The sequence below is a fragment of the Manis pentadactyla genome, chromosome 9, assembly GCF_030020395.1.
Source record: "Manis pentadactyla isolate mManPen7 chromosome 9, mManPen7.hap1, whole genome shotgun sequence".
Classification (NCBI taxonomy): domain Eukaryota; kingdom Metazoa; phylum Chordata; class Mammalia; order Pholidota; family Manidae; genus Manis; species Manis pentadactyla.
Window position 1 is genome coordinate 43,528,469 of NC_080027.1, and position 12,046 is coordinate 43,540,514.

Consider the following 12,046-nt stretch of genomic DNA (forward strand, 5'->3'; position numbering starts at 1 on the left):
TTGCTGCCCCTCAGGGTCCTATCTGTGATTTAAATTTTGTATTTTGTACATTTTTTTTCTGGGTAATTTTGTCTACTCTCATAATCTCAGATACCAACTCTCACACCAATATTTTTGAATTCACAGCTCTATTGAGCTGTTTCTCCTGAAGTTCAGACTTCATGTCCAAAAGCATATTCTGTGTAAGAATGAGTTCACCATTGAAAATGTAGGTAAGCAGAGTGAGCATAATATTCTTTGGGTACTATTACAGAAGAAAGGGAGAAAGCACTAAAACATGATTCTATATGTCTTACAGTTTTTCCACTCACGTTCACGTTTTGTGCATTTGCTAAGAGCTTTTATGTTCCAAAAAATATGTTGATGACAGATATATGAAGATAAAATCCCAACTTTCAGGATTTAGCAGTCAGTATATATGATGGTAATGTGGTTGGATTGGGTAGGGATACATGAAAACAGTACATTATAAAACAGTGTAGAAATGACTAATAAGGGAAGCACAACAGAAGTATTTCCTGAAAGACCTAAGTCATACCCCTCAGACAAAGAGAAAAAGAAAAGGAGGTAAGGGACAAGTGTTTTTGGAAATGAGAATTTATATCTTCCAGGGAGGAGGCATCAGAATAAAATTTGCTAACTAGGCAAAGTCTGACAGATTACATATAGAATGATTTTCATGGCATTTGAAAATCTACTACTATTTCTAAAGTACACTTTCTGTGGCTTGGAGGATTATGCCTACTGCTATGATGGAGATAAAAAAAGATAAGTCCAGCTGTTTACGGGCTCCCAGGCTAGCAGATGCAGCTTCATTTACAAGCTGGCAAAACTGATCTACATAGATACTACCTAGAATTATCAAATATATTGGTCCAGGGATGCTTGTTATTTATCATCTTTTTCTTAGTTTTTTTCTAAAGAATTACAAAATAAATTATCAATTTATGACCAAGTTTTAATTTAGAGGAGCCCAATCATTTCCGGTGTCATCTTTGTGTCCAGTGTCCAGTGTTCCACTGAATATTGATTTTTCTTCTCTTGCAAGGTGAACTTTAAAAACATTCTGGAGTGAGGTTAACGTCTCATGTGAACTCTAGCCTCCTGTTGGCTCTCCCTTCATTTTTGCATCTTTGCCATTTTTTGCAATTAAAATTATTGATTTAATAAATTTCATTTATTTATGCATGTATTCATCAGGCTTACTAAATACAGATGGGATTTATAGTTGTTATCTTAGATATGTGTGTTTCTCCTGTGATTTAAACCAACCATTCGACATTGGGATATTCTGAAGCTCAAAAAATTCATAAGTTGTAAGAGTGTACATTTTACTTTTGAAAATATAATTTGTTATCCCTTTAATAAAGATCTAACAGTACAATCAGGGTTTAGTTTAATATGTAGGTAGATTTAAATTTTTTACATTACAAAGAAATTTGAGTGATTTGGATTTTTTTTCATTTAGAATTTCTTTGACTAATTCAGTCATAGAGAAAAATATTGATAATTTTATCAAGCGAGATAAGATGAACATGTATGTTATACTATTGTATGACTTCAATAATTTACCTTGAAATGATAAAATAATAACCTGAAGTATGGCCTACAGATGTTTGAGCTAGGAGCTTTCACATTTCATGTAGGAGTACAAACATGAAGACAATAGGGATACATAACTTCTAAGGGTATATCCATGCTCCATTTCTCCTTCTTTGTCTTTTGGCAACCATGGTATAATCAATACTAATATTTTACAGATGCTTCTTTATGATTTATTGAACGTAGGTTGGTGTTTATACTCATGTGTAAAGTGTGGATAGTAAACACCTACTTTATAAGTTTTAAGACAGAAATTAGTCTAAAAACTTACTTTCTAGCATTTAATATTTACCATAGTGTAGGTGTTGTCAGGAATGCCTGATTATTTTCTTAGACTGTTATGTTTAAACCTTCTAAAGTCAGGAATCTTATTATGAAGCCAACAAGAGGACTACTGGTGGCTACTCAGAAGAGATTTTGAGTTCCTATTACTGAGTCAATCAAAGCACCTCTGCTTTGATAGGATTTTCATATTTAGCTAAAAATGTTGGAAAACCATCCTTAGGATAAATTGTTTTAAGTGAAATTCCCATATTGGAGGACATGAACATGTGTTAAGGACTTTTGATAGATGTTGAACATTTCATTTTATGCCAAATATGCTCCTGAACATAGTATATGAAAGAACTGCTTATCCCTGTAATACTGAGTTTTATCCAAAAGTATGACTCCTTTTGTTTATGTGATTTCAGATCTGACTAAAGAGCTCATATCCTCACTCTTTATGTCTGTTCTCAATAACTCTGAGGTCCAGCTTTTTCTTCTGATTGGAATCCCAGGCCTGGAGCATGCTCACACCTGGATCTCCATCCCCATTTGCCTCATGTACCTGGTTGCCATCATGGGCAATAGCACTATTCTCTTTATCATAAAGACAGAGCCCTCACTTCATGAACCCATGTATTATTTCCTCTCCATGCTGGCCATTTCTGACCTGGGCCTGTCCTTCTCCTCCCTTCCCACCATGCTGAGAGTCTTCCTGTTCAATGTCACTGGAATTTCCCCTGATGCCTGCTTTGCCCAAGAATTCTTCATCCATGGATTCACTGTCATGGAATCCTCAGTACTTCTAGTTATGTCTTTGGATCGTTTTCTTGCTATTCATAATCCCCTGAGATACAGTTCTCTCCTCACTAGCAACAGAGTTGCTGGAATGGGACTGATCTTAGCCATCAGGAGCATTCTCTTAGTGCTTCCATTTCCTTTCACTCTAAAGAGATTAAAATATTGTCAGAAGAATCTCCTTTCTCACTCATACTGTCTTCATCAAGACACCATGAAGCTGGCCTGCTCTGACAACAAGATCAATGTTATCTATGGCTTCTTCGTTGCTCTCTGTACCATGCTGGACTTGGCACTAATTGTTCTGTCTTACATGATGGTCTTGAAGACTGTACTCAGCATTGCATCTCTGGCAGAGAGGCTTAAGGCCCTCAATACCTGTGTCTCCCACATCTGTGCTGTGCTCATTTTCTATGTACCCATCATCACGCTGGCTGCCATGCACCGATTTACCAAGGACAAAAGCCCCCTTGTTGTAATCCTTATTGCAGATATATTCTTGTTGTTACCACCCCTAATGAACCCCATTGTGTACTGTGTAAAGACTCAACATATCCGGGAGAAGGTCTTGGGAAAGTTGCTTAACATATGTAGGAGATAAGAGCTTGAACATTAAGGTAATAAATTATCAACCAGTAAGTATTTGTTGGTACTTACTATGTTTCAGTGCCACAGTGGTTGCCACCCAATGGAAGACTGAGGGGAGAGTGAAAAGCTGTGCAGTACAGAATTAATAGTAAGGAATACAATATTAAATAGGAAAGATGAAATAATCAGGTGATATAGGATATGATTTACAGAGTTTAATGAACATGTTAAGGGTAGTTGAAACAAAACACTATGTGATGGAGTAGTTGTATTTGTGTCAGCCCTTAGAGAATGGATAAAATTTGTGTACAGAATGAGATTCTTATTCAAGTGGCATTTATTAAATTTATATATGTATATATATAATGTGTGTGTATTATATATTTATAATGTGCACTCAGTATTCTATCAAGGAGAAGTAAACTAGCAGGGCACATAGCAGATGTGAAGGATGCTAATCTGGTTTTAATAGAGAATATAATTTGGCATAAGGTGAGGGGTAATTTTGAATAGTATGAGTGAAACCAGATTTTGGAGTACCTAGAAAATCCATGAACAGTCTAGATTCAGGAAGTACTGGTGAGACAATATAAACTCTAAAACAAACACCTAACACGGTAAATCAGTTTTTAAGAATGGCGTGTCTGAATGCATGAGCAAGATAGGTTGAATTTGAGAGAGATTAAAGGTGGTCAACAGGAGATGCTGCAATAATTCTACAATGAGGCAATTCTGGGAATGGACAGAGAGAGAATAAAATAATTTAGGTTTGTTGTTGGGGGTGTTTATTATAGAACAAATACAATTTATAGGAAATTCACAAATTCCACTAAGCCACTAATGTACAGACATAGGAGACTGGATACTCAAAGACAGACATATGAAAGCGGTTGGAAATAAGAGGCTGGTGTATTACTTATCTGTCATGACTAGAAAAGTAACATTGTCCTTATTTTCAAGACCATAATACTTAGGTGTAGACATGGAAGTAACTATATATTTTAAAGGAGGTTCAGTCACCACACCATGAAGATCCTCCCTTACGAAAATATCTTCAGTATTTTTCACCCATCACTTCCCCATGCAGCCGTTTTAGTTCAGATTTAAAACTTTTCCTGGATCATTCTATCATCCTGTGCATTGAGATTAGCTATTTGAAAGATCATTGTAAAATGTAATGTAACCACACTGAAAAGTCTTAAGTAGCTGCCCAGTAAGTTACAAGATAATGGCAAGACTCCATACATGCCTTCCATCATTCAATACCTGCTTTTCCCTACTACTTCATCCATTGACATTCTGCCTGCACTTCAACAGTGAAATATAAATACATCACGCTGTTATGTACACCTACACCTTTGATTATGGTGAGTTTTACGTGAGGAATGCTTTATTAGTTTTCTATTGCTGCATTAATAAATTATCATAAACTTTAATGGCTTAAAACAACACAGATTTATTATCCGACAATTCTGTAGGTTAGAGGTCTAGCACAAATCTTACTGGACTAAAATCAAGGTGCTGGCAAGCCTGCATCCTTCCTGGAGGCACGACAGGAGAATCTGTTTCCTGGAATTTTCCAGCTTCTGAAGCCACCCACATTTCTTGACTCAGGGCTCCCTTCCTCCATATTCAAAGCCAATGATGTTGCATCTGCCTCTGCCTTTCTTCCATAGCTACGTCTCCCTCTGACCATAGCCAGGAAAGGTTCTCTGCTCTTAAGGATTCATATCATTAGATCAAACTCACCTGGATAATCCAGGATAATCTCTCTATCTCATGGTCTCTAACCTTAATTACATTGTGAAGTATCTTTTTCCATATAAGGTAATATATTAACAAATTTCAGGAATTAAGATATTGAAATCTTTAGTGGGGGGCTTGATTCTGTGTAAGACAAATGCGTTTCTTCAACTGCTCTTTCTCCCATTTACTTCTTTAGCAGGATCCAACTGAAATAAACTTTCTCTGTTAATATGTTGCTAATACCCTCTGCCTCCAAGTATACATTTATATCTGAATTTTGTTCCTTTTCATGATATATTAATTTCTACAACATAATTTCAACAATCATTAGCCTTTAACTGTTTACAAGTTGTTTGCCTTTGTTTTATTGTAAATCCTGTGATCTACATATGTCTCTGCACCTTATTTTTGCATCCCTATTGCTTATAACTCCTGTGTGAACAAAGGATTTGATATTTTGTGATCAGTTTGTGAATTCATGAGTGACCATCACTGAGCAGAAATACTGCTCATTTCCTAAGCTTACAATCTTGAGCATCTGCATGGATGGAGACCTGAGCTCATATACTGTGTTGTCGCCTCAGAACAGAGCACATGATCGGGCCTTTCCTTTCCCACTGCTTTGGTTGTGCCATGAAGGCCGTAGTGTCTGCCCATTTTGCTACAGGCCAGGGAGCTTCCCTTCCCTGTTATTTCTCCCCACTCAAATCTATTCTTATACCAGTGTTGACGATCTCCTTTTATTTTCCATATCCAAACTGACACTAAGTCCTGTAGATAAATGGTTTCTCCTAACCATCTATCAATTTTTCCTTCTCTCTCTCTCTCTCTTTTGCTGTAGCCCTCATCCAAACCACCATCCTCCTATGCAATAACTTTTCCATTGCCTCCTAATTTGGTCCCTTGCTTCAATCTCAGCCTCTAGTTTGTTCTCCCCTTTTGTAGCTGGAGTGATCTTTAGTAAAAGTAAAACAGATTATGTTAACCACTCTTAAAACACTGTCATTGTCTCCTACTACCATTAGGATAAAGAATGAAGTCCTTTACTCAGGCCAGGAAAACAGACGATAACCCAAGAATGGACTGTTACAGGAGGGAGGGAGCCCTAGAATTCACTGATTACAACTCTCTGGTTTGCAAATAAAGGAAACAGCCCAGACAAATGTAGTGCCTTTCTTAAGGCCATATAACAAATGATAACTGTAATAGTTAAATAATGGAGCTCAGACATGTAAAACCTGAGCCTAAGATTGTATATCAATGATGCCTTTGTTAGGGTTCGGGACTCCGGGGCTTCTCCAGAGAACAAACCACACAGGCACGGAGATGTAAATCCAAGCAAAGACTTTATTCAGCCAGCTAGCTGGGGCCGACAGCACCTCCCCTGACATGCAGGTCGAGTCCGAGCTGTCGACCCCCAAGCAACTTTAGGTATAGATTATATAGGATTTTCACAGCCGTTGCACCAAAGCCCACACATTACCACAACCAATGAATTTAAAACACATCCCATACTTTAACCAATAAAGTTGAAACGGGGACCCGCCGCTTGCCTGACCTTTGCACAAGCATTCCTTAAGGTCTTGTCACGAGTTTCATCCCCCTTAGGGTATGGAAACTGGGTGGCTCTCGTTCTAGGGTGTTTCCTGCATTCCTTTACAGCCTTAATAAAAAAAATAATAGTGGAGTGCAGAAAGCTTCCATACATTCATATGCTTTGACTCTTAACACTAACCTATTAAAATATTATTATAAGTTCCAAAAAGTTTGAGACAAAAATCCAGTGAGATAAAAGGAAGGGAGAAATTGTAAGAAAGAGGAACATTTCCAGGGTCAGAGATGTGTCAGACTGAGCCTCTTGTCTAGTCCTTCTGAAGGTGGGGGGGGTCCCTGTAGGATTGGTCCTGGGTATTGTAGCTGGAATAATTGAAGCAATTAACAGTGAGGGAAGGTAGGTGTTGAGATTTCATCCTCTTTTTCATTTGTGTTAAGATTGGTAGGAAGAAGTAAAATCTTGGATGGATAAACTTAGTGCTCTGGGGAGTTAAGGTCATATATCTTGAGAGGCAAATATAGTGCATACACTTAATTGACACCATATTATTTGGTTCATACTTTACCAAATATATTATGCACACTGTCTTATTTAATCCTTATCTAATTATCTCAAATAGATATTACTCTCATCTAGATTTTATGGTTCAGAGACACTAAGTAATTACTAAAATTACAGACCTAAGGACTGGGCTCAGGTTTTTCTGGGTCCATAGCCTTTGTTCTAAAGCTTTATGCCAGATTTTCTTAGAGTTTCTAAACAAGCAATGTTCATTTCTTGACTCTTTGACAAAAATACTTGCTTTATTTAGAAAGTTATTTTTTCCTCATTTTCAACTGGGTAACTCCAACCTGAACTTCAGGACTCAATGTGTAGGTTTCCACTTAACCCCAGTAGACAAGAAACTCTTTATAGTGGAAAATTTGCCTTTTTCACCACTTTATTCCCAGTAACTTTCACAGAAGTCAATCATTAAGTGTTAAATAGTGAATAAATGAATGAATGAAGGAAGGAGGATCCACATTCCATGCATAAAGGCTGTTATGCATCCTTGACGGCAGCCCCAGAACCAGGTACAATTATTAGTATTGACTTCCTTTTTAAGGGCTTCAATGGAGGAGTTTGGGCCTCAGGATTTTCATGGGAAGGTCCCTATTCCTACCAGCTCTGCATTAGATGTGCTGCAAAGTTCAAAAATAATGATCTTAGGTACAGAGTGCTTGATGCCAGGGACCTCAAGCCATTTCTAACTCCTCTTGGTCGCATCTGGTCAGTTACTGAATTAGGAATTACTTCTTAAGTCAAGGAATCTTTTCTGACAGTAACCTTGAAATATCAGTTTTGTCTAGCACTCCTTTCTCCTGTCTTTAATACCAAATTACTGTTTGCTAATTTTCCATCAGTTAACATAGCCTCTTGCTCACTTAGCTCTAGCCACTCTGAGCCTTTTGTTATTCCTTGAGTAAGTTTATTTCCACCTTCGGCCCTTCCCATTAATTGTGACTTTTTAGAATGCTCTTTCTTTAAATATTTTCTTATCTCACTCCATCACATAATTTTAAATTTTGCTTGAAAACTACCTCCTTATGGAGGCCTCTGCCGCTCACACATGCCTCCACCACTCTCCATCCATTACCCCAGTTTATTCCTTTCAGAGCACTTGGCATTGTCTTAAATGGTTAATCACTTACTTATCTATTGTTTGTCTTTGCCACCAAATTATAAGTCAAATAATGGAGCTCAGAAAGTTTCTATACATTCATATGCTTTGACTATTAACACTAACCTATTAAATATACAAAAGCACAATCTTTTGCTATTCTTTGCCCACTCTTTTCCTAGAATGTAGACTGTCTGGAAAGTAGCACATTCATCAACTATTTGTGGAATGAGGAAATGCTCATCCACCCACATATTTTTGCTTATCTAACTTCTGTTGTTCTTTAAGAGTCAGCTAAGGCAGCCCTCCTGGAAAATTATCCATGGTTCTCTTTTCCCTCGGGGTTGTCTCAGGGCTCTCTCTTTTACTTGTCACACATTCTCCATGATAATTTTACTCTGTGTTACAAGGTTTTATTTTAGAAGTGCAAGTAACTAAACTGTATTGTGAGCTAAAAAACATGCTAAGACGTTTCTTTGAAACTTCCGTATGTATCATACATTTAAATAGCGTAGAGAGTCTTGTGGGATAGACAGTGATAGATTAATTTTCATAGAAAATTGAGCTCATATAAGTAAAATAATTTTCCTAAGTCACACATTTAGAACTTTTCAAACATGATTCCAAGTACAGTATACTTTCTAGTGTATCAAAAACACTCTCTATTCATTACAAAATATAAGAGAACATGTCTTCCAAATGAGGACTGAAATTGCAAGTACACTGCACAGATAGACTCCAGCCATGGAGCTGGATGAATGCTTCAGATTTTGCAGCAGCTTTATGGTTTTTCTGAAGTTTTGTGTGTACACAGACACATAGGACCTAAACCACCCATGACACTCTCACACATTCTGTTTTATTCTATCTGCTGTGCAAGTTATCTTGGCTCTTCCACATGATGTCATCCAGGGTTTACATATACCCATCATTGCAGAAACAGTTTTCTCCTGCCAGATAAAAGGAGGCACTGGTGAGGGGTGGGGGCATGACCTGTAAAGAGTTAAATGTCAAGTGTGCTGGGCAGCCTTAGATGCAACCAGCCTCATGTGAGAACTGGCTCCACATAAATCTCACCCTGCAGCACTTCATCTTTGACCCTCTTCTACTCCATTTCTTGATCCTGCACTAAAACTGTATAGGAACATGACATCTTCATGCTTCCTTCTGGATGTTCAAAGCTCTCCTGGTAACAGCTTATCCAGGTCTACTTTCCTTACAGATAGCTCCAAGCTCAAATTACAAAAAATACTGTATGCACATGTATTGCTCAAAAGACAATTTTTTATTTGAGGCAATGTGGGGGTACAATTGTAATGCACAGAGAGGAGGACATAAGGAATTACCTCTTTTTGATTCACTGGCTTATGACCCTGCTGATATGGTCAGGGCCTTGGTGCCTTTCCACTCACCCGCCCCTGCCCCAGCCACCACCATGTTCTCTGCTCTTTCCTGGCATACTAGACAAGACCATGGCGACAAAACAACGTCAGATACTTCCCTAAACACATTGTCCTCTCCCTCACCACCATCTCAGCTTCACACATGCTGTTGCTCCAGACTGGACTATAATTTTCCAGTTTTCCCCGTTCCTATGTCTGTTAAGTTGGCTACTGTGTCAACTCAAGGAAACTTTCCTGACACTCTCTTCCCCCGGCTAGAGGAAGATATCTCTTTTTCTGATCCTCTATACCCTTTTTAATTTGAGCAGCACAACTAACATATGGTCATATATAAAACCATCCCAAAATTTCATGTTTTAAAAAAATTAACAAACACTTATCTAGCTTACACATCTGCAATCTGGGCTGGGTTCAGAGTAGGACTGATTATCTGTTTCACCAGGTGCCAGCTGGGGAGGTGGGAAAGATAGGGGTTGGGAGTAATTTGTTCACTTACTGGTAGTTGATAATGATCCAGCTAAGGCTGCGACCTTAGCTGGATCTGTTGGCTGGGACACCTATATGTGGCCTCTCCATGTGGTCTGGGCTTCCTCTCAGTATAGTGGCTAAGTTAGAAAAGCAAGCATTGAGTGAGATCGACAGAGATGTAGCTGGATATAAAAAAAGAAGGTGGGAGAAAGAGAGAAGGAGGGGCACCGATGAAAAACTATTATGAGCTAGCCTAGGAAGTCTTACAGTGTCATTCCCACAGCATTCAATTCATTAAGGCAGTTATACAGTCCTGCCCAGTTACAGGGGGAGAAGAAATAAATTACATCTTTTGATGGAGGAGTGACAAGTTTCTGGAAGAGCACGCAAGATCAGAAATATTTCTGTGGCTATCTTTGGGAAGTACAACCTGCCACATCATACTATATTGTATCCGCCCCCAACCCACACCATAGTTAGTACTGTGAAAACTATGACTCCTTGTTTATGTGACCATTCAGTAACTAACAGTCTCCTCCATTTAATGCACATTAAATATTATAAAGGAGAGAGGAGTAAGGGTACATTTAAGGAATAGTGCCTCCAAAGGTTGACCCAGCTAGTAACAAAAGGCGTGGGTCACACGATCTCGTATCTGTTTGGTCTTCATGCTGTAGATGATGGGATTCATCAGGGGAGGGAATAAAAGATACACAAAGCCCATGATCACTTGAACCAAATGAGGTGCCTGCTTCCCAAAGCGGTGGATGACAGACAAACCAATCATGGGTGTATAGAAGAGGAGCACAGCACAGATGTGGGAAACACAGGTGTTAAGAGCTTTGAGTCTCTCAGCCCGGGAGGCAATGGACAGCACAGTTCGTAGGATCAGGGCATAGGAGAAGAGAATGAGCAGTGAGTCTATACCCACTGTGGAAACAATTACAAACATGCCATACAGGCTGTTGGCTTTTATGTCTGCACAGGCCAATTTCATCACTTCCTGATGGAGACAATAGGAATGTGAGAGGACTGGGGAACCACAATAATGGAATCTTTTCAGCATAAAAGGCAATGGGAAAATGAGTGCTATGCTCCGGCCTAGGGATGCCAGGCCAATCCTGCCAATGACTGTGGTGGTGAGAATGGAAGCATAATGCAAAGGACGACAAATGGCCACAAAGCGGTCAAAGGCCATGGACAGTAGCACAGAGGACTCCAGGAAGGACAAGCAATGAATGAAAAAGAGCTGGGCAAAGCAGGCATCATGACTAATATCACGTGTCCCAACCCAAAAGATGCCCAGCACTGTAGGGAGGGTACAAAGGGACAGACCCAGGTCGGTCAGAGCCAACATGGACAGGAAGAGGTACATAGGCTCATGGAGTGAGGGCTCTGTTTTAATGATGAAAAGGATTGTGCAGTTGCCCAGGATGGAAGCCAGGTACATGAAGCACAATGGGATGGACAGCCAGGTATGCATGTGCTCCAGCCCAGGGATGCCACTCAGCAGAAAGGTGGATGAAGCACTGCTGCTGTTTACCAGGGACCCCAGTGTCATTGTGTGTGGAGGGAAGGGGTGAATCAGGCTCCCTCCAGATTCCCGGAGTGAATGAAGTAAAGGCTAGCGATTGCACCTGGGAATAGATTTTAGAAAAGGAAAAGATTAGAATCAACTAGACCTGGACCTGCACACTCCTCCAGAGGTCATTTTCTTCTGGTTCCCGGTTCCCCTCAACATTTTTTTTAAAGAAATGTTCATCTTTGAAATTTTTTCTCTTTGCTCCTTCAGGCTCAGAGGTATGAGCATCTTAACCATTCTTGTGGGTAATACTTAACCCTACCTACCCCTTATGAATACACCTTTAATTTTTTTTTTGCCAGGACTCTCACTAATGTTCCAAACTTTCTTTCAACTTTGCTTCTTTTCCCTTCTTTTTCCTTACTTCCTTTACTATTCCT

General features: G+C 39.1%; 2 protein-coding genes across 2 annotated transcripts; one reads left to right on the top strand and one right to left on the bottom strand.

Moving 5' to 3' along the window:
• The first annotated feature begins 2,326 nt into the window (after positions 1-2,326).
• LOC118912151 (olfactory receptor 51A7) lies at positions 2,327-3,265 on the top strand. Its single transcript, XM_036884949.2, has one exon. It carries the CDS (start codon positions 2,327-2,329, stop codon positions 3,263-3,265), a length of 939 nt encoding a protein of 312 aa, XP_036740844.2.
• Positions 3,266-10,703: 7,438 nt separating this feature from the next.
• Positions 10,704-11,645, bottom strand: LOC118912134 (olfactory receptor 51G2). Its single transcript, XM_036884935.2, has one exon. It carries the CDS (start codon positions 11,643-11,645, stop codon positions 10,704-10,706), a length of 942 nt encoding a protein of 313 aa, XP_036740830.2.
• Positions 11,646-12,046: the final 401 nt, after the last annotated feature.

What these genes read in the sequence shown, in the direction of transcription:
- LOC118912151 (XM_036884949.2), top strand. Translation starts at nt 2,327, where the DNA reads ATGTCTGTTCTCAATAACTCTGAGGTCCAGCTTTTTCTTCTGATTGGA.
- LOC118912134 (XM_036884935.2), bottom strand. Translation starts at nt 11,645, where the DNA reads ATGACACTGGGGTCCCTGGTAAACAGCAGCAGTGCTTCATCCACCTTT.